Here is an 11,295-nt window from a genome sequence, read left to right as displayed (position 1 = left end):
AAATTTGTATAGGTCCTGACACAAATGTCTGAGACAAAATCAGTAAAGAAAGTTTGAAAGCTAAATTGCATATATTTATTTCTAGAAAAATTTAAAACTACACTAAATGTTTTCCCTGATAGGCAGAGTTAAACTGTGTGGTTTGTAGAAAGGGCGCTAACTAGGCTGATGACACTTGGCTCTCTTCCCAGCTGGCTACCTTATTACCATGTGACCTCAGTTCAGATACCTCGGATACCTCATTGCACTTTAGTTTCCTCATCCCAAAATGACATACTAATACTTGCCATACCTACCTCAAAGGGATGTTATGAAAATGATAGGAAAGTGATTTGAATAATTGAAAATGCTATAGTGCGTTTTTATGATACGGAAGAATGATCTTGAATTTAAGATGTAAGGCTTAAGGCACGTTGAGATGCGTATGAAATGTGGATCAACTGCTGGAATAGGGATTGTTATTGCAACAACACTTTTCTTCTTAAATTTTAACTCCAATGAAGCATTATGGTGAAGTTCAGTATTATTTCATATATATAAGATTATTAAAGTCTGGCTTTAAGGTGATCATGTTTGCTCTCAAATGTGACTTTTTAAAGAATTTCTTTACTATAACTTAAATAGGATATAGGAACTGATATTTCTTTCTCAGAACTCTGACCATATTTATAATGGAAATCAGTGGGAAAATTGGCTTTATTTAAGAGGTTTCTGTCCCACAACAATATTTTGGAATACATTTTCTATTTTATGAATCATGCTGATGTCTAACTTTTATACAATCTATATTCCAATTGTATATGTTTAAAAAATTTAACTGTGTAAGTAAGCATAATTAATCAGCCTAACAATTTTCTTTAACTGAATCTCAGATGCTGAGACCATGTATTTTTGTGTTTGTTTTTTTTTGAGTTTTTTAATCCATGAACATGGAACATCTCTGCATTTATTTAGTTCTTTTTTGATTTTTTTAATTGAAGTTTATTGGGGTGACAATGGTTAGTAAAGTTACATAAGTTTCAGGTGTACAATTCTGTATTACATCATCTATATCTCATCTACAGAATCAGTTCTTCTTCCATCACCATATACGGTGTTTCCCTGAAAATAAGACCTAGTTAGACAATGAGCTGTAATGTGTCTTTTGGAGTAAGAATTAATATAAGAGCCGGTCTTATTTTACTATAAAACAGGGTATAATATAATATAATATAATGTAATGTAATATAAATAATATAATATAATACCGGGAGACCATGTATTTTTAAATATATAAAATTAGTATATTTAATCAGTAATTGTAATATGGAGGTATGAACCCTCGGCCACCACAAAAATGAGATTCTATTGTTTTATTCCTATTTTTCACTATTCACAGGAAAATAACATTGATTTTTATTTTATCAAGGTTGTGAGCAAATCCAAAATACTTAAAGAATATTATTTATCCTCACTCTGGACAGACCAAGTCATACATCTCATTAAACATTTTAAAAAGTACAATTTTCTTTTTTGTTGTAATTGAAATTCCAGCAATATATCTTTGATTAATACAAATAGAAAATCATTAGTTATAACTTAACTTATTCAGTTTGATACCCAAATATTTGAAAATATGGTATCTCTAGTAGACAGAAAATAATAAAAGGAATACTTGCAGGTAATAAATGTAGAACAAAGCAGTTAAGTGAAATTTACTTGTGACTTACTGTTAGTTACACTATAGGAGGTCTGATAATTAAGTTTGTGAACTCATCCTAGAAAAAGTGCTACATACCTCATTGCTGAATATCACTATGGTCACCTTCGAAGTACTCCCTTTGGGAAGCTATGCACCGACGCCAGCACCTAGTCTACCCTTCAAAGCAATTTTGGAACTTTTTCTGGAATGGCCATCAGACTGTCGTCGTATCACCCTTGATGTCCTGAATGTCATCAAAAGGTCGTCCTTTAATATTTCCTTTATCTTTGGATAAAGAAAGAAGTCATCAGGGGCCAGATCAGGTGAGTAGGGTGTTTCAATAGTTATTTGCTTACTGGCTAAAATCTCCCTCACAGATAATGCATGTGAGCTGGTGCATGGTTGTGATGCAAGAACCATGAATTGTTGGTGAAAAGTTCAGGTCATCTAATTTTTTCACGCAGCCTTTTCAGCACTTCTAAATAGTAAACTTAGTTAACTATTTGTCCAGTTGGTACAAATTCACAATAAATAATCCCTCTGATATCAAAAAAGGTTAGCAACATTGTTGCAACAAGTTTGCAAACTTAATTGTCAGACCTTGTACTATTAAGTAAGACAAGTTACGTCATACTATTATAAATTTTTATTTAATTAAAGTTTATTGGGGTGACAATTGTTAGTAAAGTTACATAGGTTTCAAGTGTACAATTCTGTAATACATCATCTACATATCACATTGTGTGTTAACCACCCAGAGTCAGTTCTCCTTCCATTACCATATATTTGATCCCTTACTATTATAAATTTGTCTTTTGGTATCATAAAATTAAACTTAGGTTTCTTCAAGGTCACTGTTGTGGGCCTTACCTGGCTCCTGAGAAACTATCAGTTGATAATCTGGGTTTGAGAGCGTTTGGTTGGCATTTCTTGGGCTCTGAGTACTCCTCCATCTCTTTGCTTTGGAAAACAGCTACGATTCAGAGGCATCCCTCAGGCTATTATGGAGACTTCATGAGTGACTCATTAGGAAATTTGGTTTTCAAACAGCAGGACACCTGCATCACATCTCACTGTTGGCACAGAGTGATCTAAAGGAGATTAAAAAAATTTTTTTAACAAGTATTCAAATAGTGCTTACTAGGTACCAGGCTCTTCCAAGCTCTTTAGAGGCATTAACTCATTTAACACCACACCTAATAAGTACCATGATTATCTTCTTTAGTTGATGAGGAAATGGAGGCATAGGCAGCTTAAGTAAACTTTGAGGTCACTTGTCCAGAGTGATTGTGATTCAACCCCAGGATACCTGGCTCCAGAGGCTTGGCTGCCTCCCTATGTGGCTAGTGATAAACAGTGCTAACCTGTGCACATCTGAGCTGGTTTTCTGGTACAGGCTTTATGCCAGGGGAGCATCAATCACTCTCAACAAGTACTGTGGTGAATTGTAGGGCAGTCACCTATGCCAGTCAGGCACATCTATAGACGTCAGATTTTTAAAAATAAGATTGATCATCAATTTCTAAGATGCTAATCCTTCTTAGTTTTATTGTAAACTTTCCTTTTAAAAAGCCAATCTTACCTGAGAATTATCCACCATCAGGTCAGCACCATGGTAATAATTTTGTAAACAAAGAGTTGAACTGGTGCAAATAAAGCGATGAAAAGTCAGCAGGGTCAGAGAGGGGAATACTAAAATTTTGCTTTTTCACATTCATGGATTTCTTTTGCTTTCTAGGTTGTTTTTGTTTTTACGAGTGAGTTTTATCTTTTATTTAATATGTTGCTCCACTTTGTATTTCAGATTCCACTTAAGTATTTAAAAATTTACAAAATAGTGTCGTATCCTTTCACATTAACTATCAAATTAGCTAGAGAAGTTGAGTAACTTGTAAGGACTCCAAAAAAGCAAAATATTAAAAAGTGAATTTGAACTTGGTGATTCTATCCAGTCAATTGTCTAATGGGGTGTAAGGGAACCTCTCATGTGCCAGACATCATGCTTAGCATTTTATACATTTATCCTGTTTAATTCCACAGCCTTGCAAAGTGGTATCACACCCACGATTTGAAGGCTGAGAAAAGAGGCTTGCAGAAGGTAGTAGCTTGCCATGAGTTTCAGTTAATAAAAGGCCTTAGTGGAATTGTAAACTCAGGTATTTCAGGCTCCACAGAACACAGTACTTTATCAAAGTCAACCTAAGGCACGGGAATCTTGCTGAGAACGTACCAAATTTGCTGGCAATCAAGTGATGATTCAATACCACTGCATCTGGAAATACCGAGCAAACAAATAATAGCTGCAGGGGCATCCAGCCACTTCTTACATTATTAGTTGAAAAAGAAATACCTGCACACACACGTTGGAAAAATGTGATTAGCTAAGGTTCGGCCTAATTTAACCGGCAGGAAGAAACAGCTTTTGAACAAAGGGTAATTTGTTCAAATAGGAGGTGAATTAAAATAATTTGCCTATTGAAGCTGGTCGGTGCTGCAGCACTCAAGGGCCTAGAGGCCGAACAGGAGTCTCTTCCGCCAGCTGGAATGGGTAAACAGTAGCTACAGTAGGAATACCCAGTGCTCACCTTCAGATGGGAAGGCAACTCCTATTATAAGGGATATACATAGATCCATATCACATCCCGACAGTACGTCTCCACAGGAAGTGCACGACGGGAGGTTTCATTAATCCAGGACAGAAATGCTCCTTGTCCCCATAGCGGGTATTTTGGGAGGAAATTACACCATTGAAGTTAACCACCTGGAGATACCCTTCCCCCCCAGGTACATCATCTTTCATCATTGATCCCCAGGGAGGAACGCATCCAAGGTTCAAGACTTGTCCTTCAGTCCCAAGCAGGGCGGCGAGCGCCGGGGTCCCCAGGCGGACGGAGGCGGCGGTGACGCAGGCGGTGGCGGCGGACGAGTTTCGGGAGCGAGGGGAGGGGGCAGGTTCTCGGCGCGGTGTGGACCAATCAGGAGGCGCGGTGTTTCGGCTGCCGGGAGGGTAGGGGGTAGGCGGCGGCCCCCAGGCTTCCCCGGGTGCCGGCGCAGCGCCGCCGGGTTCCCACCGATCGCGCGGAGCCTGGGGAGGTCTCCGGGCGCGCCCGCCGGTCCTTCTTTTCCTCCGCGGCTATCCCGCCCCTTCAGGTCCATCCCCTCTGCTGCCCAGACGTGGCTCCGACGGGGCCCAGCCTCCTCCTCTTCGGGCACCTGGTCTCTGCCCGCAGCGCTAGACGTCCGGCCGCTCTCCTGGTGTCCGCGGGCCGTGCGGGGGCGGCACCGGCGGAGACGCCTCACTCGGGTCGGTGGCGGTAATGCTGCTCGGGTTGCCGCCCTTGCGGCCCGGCGGGCAGCTGGCAGTGGCAGGAGCCGGAGCCGGTGCCGGAGCGCTCTCGTCGCTGGCCGGGACGCCGCCTTCGCCTGCGCTCGGTTTCCGCGGCCGCCGCGGGGCGCCGGTGCCCGGTGCGGCATGAGGAGGAGGCTGCCCGCCGGCGAGCGCCCAGCTCCGCGGCCCCCAGGGCCCCCGCAGGCCCCAGCGTATCGCGCGCACCGGCTGCGGCCCCGGCGCCCACGCTAGCCCCGCGCAGGCACCACGCGCCGCGGTTCGGAGTAGCAGGAAGAGGCGGCCCAGGCCTGCGGAACGCGGGCGACCCAGACCCTGAGCGCGAGGGGCTTCGCGCCCTGGACCCCGGCGGACGCGGCAGTCGGAGCCGCGGAGAGCCCGGCTGCTGCAGTTTGCTGCCCCTCTCCGCAGGGGCGCCGCGGCGAGCAGCCTGCGCTTCTCCCCACCTGCAGTCCCTCCTCCCGACGCTGCCCGGCGGATAAAACGCGCGTCTTCGGCCTCCACAGGTCCTTCGGTTCTCGGGCTCCCGCCCCGCGTCCCCTCTCCCGTCTCCGCTCCTTCCCCCTCGTCCTCCCGCCCTTCCCCTCCCCCAGGCTCTCCGGCCTCCCATTCATTCCGTCGCTCCCTCCCCTTTCCTCCTTCCTGCTCGGGCCCTCTCCCCCGGAGCCTCCCCGTGCGGACCCCGTTGCAGTCTCGGGGTTCTTAGCACATTCATGGAAGTTTAGGGTCTGGACGGCGCCCACAAGTCCGGCCAGAGAGCGCAGCCCAACTGCTGGCCGGGAAGAGGAAGATGTCTGTGCTCAGGAGGATGATACGGGTCTCCAATCGCTCCCTCCTAGCCTTCATCTTCTTCTTCTCCCTCTCCTCGTCTTGTCTCTACTTCATCTATGTGGCTCCGGGCATCGGTAAGCACCGAGACACACCCTCACTTCCCACACTCCCACTGGAGTAAACTCGGGATGTTACTGATGGGATTTGGAAGCTGTAGAAACAGAGGCTTGGCAGAAATTTTATTTGAAATGTTTTTCAGAAGTGGCGAACTGCTTCTGGGCATGGCTTTGGCATGTGAGTTTGTTAATGCACCTTTAAATAACTTAAAGACCGCATTAAATGGACTGCAAAATGAGAGGTGATCGCCTTGGAAGCCCTGCTCGCTTTCTCGAGTATTCACGACAGCTTTATCCATCTACTATCAAGTTTTAAGCTTAAACTCAGTGCTTAATCGTAGATTTGTTCAAACATCCTCAGATAGAATAACTGGTTGTAAAAATATGATGGAGAAACCAAGAGTAGCATATGTGATCGAGTTCAAGAATGTACGGATTCTAGTGTTCTAGGTCACTTTTTTAGAATGGGGTCACTGAACATTTGTGCCATGCTTAAGGAATTTTTAGGCGAGGAGTTGTCTTGTAAAAACAGTGCTCCATTATTTAGTCTGCTTGGGTCTGCTTTTCAAGGGTAGTTAGCCTCTGCTACCTGTTAGGATGACTTCTGATATAAAATAATGATTAACAATTATGTAAGGTAGTTTAGAATTTTAACCTATTTATCTTTTTTTTTTTTTTTTTGCCTTTGGTCCAAATTAAATTTATATAATCTGCTTGATATAGCTTCTTTATTAAATACCCTAATTTCTCAGCCCTCCTTGGTTTAAAAGGTGCCAATGTAGCATTCTAATGAATGAAAAAGAAACTTCTTATACACATTGTATTTCCTAAACTTTTCCGAGGTTTTTTCTGGTTATTATGTATCTAATGTTAAATTACTTAGTAACATTGTGTATCTCCTATCCTTTCTTTTTAGATACTAGTAGTCTTTTAAGCCAGTATGGTTTCTCCCCTTGAGGTAGCTACAAAAGGAATGGCCTCTTACAGTGTGAAAGCACCTGCAGAATTTTGAGATGGAAGTATTATCAGGGCATTGTTTTGTGTGGTAATAAATTATTGTAATAAAGTGCAGGCAGGGAAGGAAGAAGTAAACCTCATTGAGACCATATAATTTCTTAACATTACTACGTGACTTTTTTTTAAAAATAATATACTTTATTGTTTCTTGAACAAGAGAGTTGACATTTTAACTTATTTCAGTACTTCTCAAAGTAAAAAACTATATGCACTGAATTAATTTTTTATATCTTATTTTTTAAATAAAAGTATAGTTAACATACAACATTATATTAGTTTCAGGTGTCCGATGTGATTTATTCTTGATTAAACTTTCAGATTCAAGTAATATGTATAAGCTCAGATAATGCGTGAGAAGACAAATTGTTCAAACCTTGATGTATCCCAAAGTAGAAGTTTGAGGTTAAAGTTTGAAGAAGTATGAATATTTTAACATATTATTTCCCTTTAATGAGCTTTTTAAAAAAGGCTAAATAAAACACTCCTTGAAGCTTATAGTAGAAATGGCAGTGATAGCTCCATGGATTTGGAAGTAGTTAACCAAAATATTCAGCAGGCTTTTCTTGAAATCCTTTGCCATTTTGGAAGTCTTACAAATTAACTCCTCCTTCTACAGCATCTTTTATTTTCTTATGTAGCCCTTTAAAGGTTGGACATCTCTGGGGGATGTTATTTTATTAGACATTTAACTGAGATTTTGGAGAAAAAATTTTTTTACACTTAGATAATTTTATTATTTTCTTGGTATTTTGAGTAACATCATCAAGTTCAGTTACTCAAAAAGCTAACAGAAGAAAATCAGAATTCCAGCTGTTACTTGGTAGCCATTCAGTTTTTGTTAGTGCATTAATATATTTTCTATAGATTTTTAAAATTCAATTGATATGAAGTGCTAATATATTTTTTCTTATTTGTATGCTGATGTTTGCCATAGAACAATTACTGATATGTTATAAACATTTTTGGCAATTTTCTAGGTTGACACAGTTTAAACTACTGTTTGAGTGGGTCTTATAATTTATAACTTTGAAAATTATTAAAGCCAGTAAGAGTGAAAACCAAAACTTACAAGATGCTATCAGTTGATTAAACGGAATCTACTTCCCAAATCCAGTATCAGCAGGAAAAGGAAAGCCTCCTTATTTATCTTTTGAGTATTGGGAAGCAGTTTTCCAAAATTTACGTTTTTGCTTGAAAACTCAGATTTTTATCGTTGGTAACAAACACTGTCACTTTTTCTTGAAGTGTCAGGCTCACTGATCATTTTTGGGAAAATGCAGGTCAAATATGGAAGTCTAAATAATCATCATTTGTTAGTTGTTCTTTCAAGTAAAAATGATGTTCCATGAAAAAATCTGGCTGTTTCAGCTCACAATGCAACAATCAGTTGCATAATTTGATTTTCAAAACAACCATGGTATTTTTGTATGCTGCAGAAATGCTTTATGCATACTTTCTATTTCATCATAGACTTCTTATTAATGAGAAGTATCCCAAACCAATTAGGGTCTTATAACTAGTTTACATTATAGGTACATGCAATCTTTTTGAAATAATTCATATTTTAGCCTGAATTACATTTTGGGGCAAAATTTTCATATGACTAAAATATATGTTGTATCAGAGAGCACTTTTTATTTAAATAAATGTTTCGAGTCTTTTCTGTTAAAGTTTATATTAATCCTGTCCACGTCAACCTGTTTAGTAGACATCAATTATATTTTCCTACCTTTTCCACCCAGAGACCTATTTTTGTTATGTGCTTTCCTCAGGCAGTCCTTCTATCATTTTAGTTACTCTTCCTTAGTCTTCTTCACCTGCGTTCTTTCTTCCCAACTTCTCTTCCTTCTGAGCAAATACCGTAGTACCAAATTGTTGTAGACAGTGTAATCTGTTTAGTTCCTAATGTTGTCTCATGTTGATCAACAATTTTTTGGCTATTTGGGTCTTAATCTGCAATGAGTTCCATCAGACTCAAAGCTTGTTATTTGAAGAATAATTTGAAACATTTTCTTTGAAATCCCAATTCATATAGGAAACACAGGATAGTCTTTCTATTATGAGCTTTAGTACTGTAGAGGGAAATGGGTCTGCAGACACCCCCTGCCCCTCCTCTCCCCAGAAGTCCATGGACAGATTGCCCTAGCCCACCCATGGAGCTATGAATCATTTCTCGTTCAGTTTCTATCTTTGTGCTTGATTGCAAAAAGATGAATGCAGTGTCCCTCCAAGGTCTTGACCTAGCTGGATTGAGAATGGAATTGCATTTAGTGTGAAACAGTTTCAAGCATAACTCCCAACACAACACAGTCATTTTCCTGCTATGGTATCAGATGACTGGATGAGTAGTTTGCAGATTCATTCAGCAAACACGAATAGAGCAGCTTAGATGGGCTAGACATTGTTTGAGGCATGGAAGATGGAGAGATGACTAAGACACAGTTCCTTTCCTCACCCTCCAGTGGGATGAGCACCGTGAAAGCTGTAACAGGTCCTTGCAAAGCATGCAGTGGGGGAGTGAGGACTGGTTAAGGATTTCCAGAGAAGGTGATGGTTGGAGTGGGCCATTGAGGATGGATAGGATTTATCTGGACAGAGAAGAGATTCTAGTTGGAGGGAACAGCATAAGCAATGATAGGTTCCAGAAAGTGGGAGTATTTTCATCTGGCTGCTACTTAGGGTGTGGAGTGGTAGGTGGGGCAGATTGGGGAAAGTCTTGAGGCTCCCCTGCCCAGCTTAGTGTTCTGGTGCCTGAAGTCCCTAAAATTTCTGGCAGAGAGAAACTTGTCTTGGCACATACATCTTTCTCAAAGCTGTCTATGATTAGGAAAGACGTTTATGTGCCTGTAATCAGTGGGGAAATATCATGAGGAAGATTGCACAGCTTCCCTGGGAGTGGGGATTTCACTGTCCATTTGACTCACCAAGGCCTTGACCTTTTCTAGACAGCTGATAGGCTGATGTATTCTCTGAGTAGAGGTGATATCTGGTTGGGCCACTTTGGTCTGAATTCCTATAGGCCCTTTGAAAGAATTACTTAGCCAAGTGCTTTGTTATTTGGGCCTCCAGGGTGTCTGTGCCCTGCTGGAACTAGTGGAGCTGGTAATGGGCGGTCAGGATATGGGGGTTGTATGTGCAGCGTATGTGTTGTGGGAGAGGGTTGCTTAGTTAGGTCCTTGCTCAAAGCCCCTAACCTTTGGCCTGGGTTTCTCTTGGCTTGCTCAGCAGTGGCTAGTTGCCCTGTGGCTTTCTTATTGCAGCCCTTTAGCCTCCTGGCCCTAGCTGGGTGAGCCTGGTTGTGTTCTTTTTTGACCTGTTGTAGTCTACTTTTGGTTTCAAATGTCCTTTTAGTTTCCTCACAAAAAACTCCGATGTGCACTGCCCATTTCAGAAATTCTTTTGATTTGAGCCATAGCATTGGACATTTCTTTCCTCTGGGCCTTTCTTACTAGCCATGTATCCCATGCTAATATTTTTGTGCTGTGAGTAGCAGGAACCATTTGAAGTTTTGAAAAGGGGGATGATACAATCCTCTGTTTTAGAGCAATTCTTCTAGCACGGAGTACGGGTTATGGAGGGCAGAGCCAGTGGCAGGGAGACCAGCTAGGATGTTATTTCAGTAGCTCAGGAAATAGAAGATTAGAACCTAATCAAGTTGGTAGTTGGATCAGGGCAGAGTTGAGGGGATGTGAATAGTGGGATTGAAGGCAAGGGAGATACTTTAAGACGATGCCTGTATTCTAGTTTAGACAACCAGGCTGCTGGTAATAGGGGATATAGAAAGGCACATGCTTTGAGCGGGCTATTTTGGTTTTAGAGAAATTGAATTGGGATTGCTGTAGGATATCGAGGAAGAACTTGTCAGTAGGAAGGCAGATGGAAATAAGGGCTTAGAGTACAAGAAAAATGTCTGACAGGAGAGAGGTTTGGTTTTCTTCTGCATCTAGGTGAATGATGCTTATCTATTTCTCCCCTGACACACCTGAATATAAAACCAACTCCTATAAGCAGAAGTAACTCACTAAGTTAGTTGCTCTTAAATGTAGAGAGAGAGTGGTTAAATCAGAATATGAAGGAGGCCCACGTGTAGTTTGACAAGTTTCCCACAAGGCTCTGCTACCCTTTTCACTCCCCAGCCCCAAATGGGAGTTAGTGTGGTTGACACCACGCAAAGTTTAGCTGACCTCCCAAGGACAGTTTGTGGAGACTGAAGAGACAGTAGCCAACAGCTTAGAACAAGTGGAGAAATAGAAACAGGAAAATAATGGGAGAGAGAGATCTTGAAAGTGAAGAGACCTTTGCAACAATAAATAAGTAAATAAATAAAAATGATAATAGCAAGACAAGTATTGCAGTGGGATAAA

The 11,295-nt window shown here is 41.4% G+C and overlaps 2 protein-coding genes across 3 annotated transcripts in view; one reads left to right on the top strand and one right to left on the bottom strand.

Moving 5' to 3' along the window:
* Positions 1-1,339: 1,339 nt before the first annotated feature.
* On the bottom strand, positions 1,340-5,155 carry LOC109452332 (uncharacterized). Its single transcript, XM_019741193.3, has 3 exons — positions 4,267-5,155; positions 2,552-2,772; positions 1,340-1,966 (listed from the first exon to the last, which is right to left on the bottom strand). The coding sequence occupies exon 1, from the start codon at positions 5,153-5,155 to the stop codon at positions 4,514-4,516; it is 642 nt and encodes a 213-aa protein (XP_019596752.3). The 3' UTR covers positions 1,340-1,966; positions 2,552-2,772; positions 4,267-4,513.
* B4GALT6 (beta-1,4-galactosyltransferase 6) overlaps positions 5,129-11,295 on the top strand; it is a 60,978-nt gene continuing 54,811 nt past the window's right edge. The window contains exon 1 of one of the 2 annotated variants that reach the window (XM_019741268.3): positions 5,129-5,932. In XM_019741268.3, the coding sequence (XP_019596827.1) occupies positions 5,818-5,932 (115 nt within the window). In that variant the 5' untranslated portion in view covers positions 5,129-5,817. The remainder of the gene's footprint in view (positions 5,933-11,295) is intronic. The other variant, XM_074340196.2, reaches the window with a different exon arrangement.

Source organism: Rhinolophus sinicus, chromosome 4 (genome assembly GCF_057876585.1).
Source record: "Rhinolophus sinicus isolate RSI-liver-muscle chromosome 4, RSI-T2T, whole genome shotgun sequence".
NCBI classification, from domain to species: Eukaryota; Metazoa; Chordata; class Mammalia; order Chiroptera; family Rhinolophidae; genus Rhinolophus; species Rhinolophus sinicus.
The sequence above is the reverse complement of the archived record's forward strand: the minus strand, read 5'-3'. Positions and strand labels throughout refer to the sequence as shown.

Excerpts from the sequence above, each read along its gene's own strand:
- LOC109452332 (XM_019741193.3), bottom strand. The coding sequence starts at position 5,155 with ATGCCGCACCGGGCACCGGCGCCCCGCGGCGGCCGCGGAAACCGAGCG.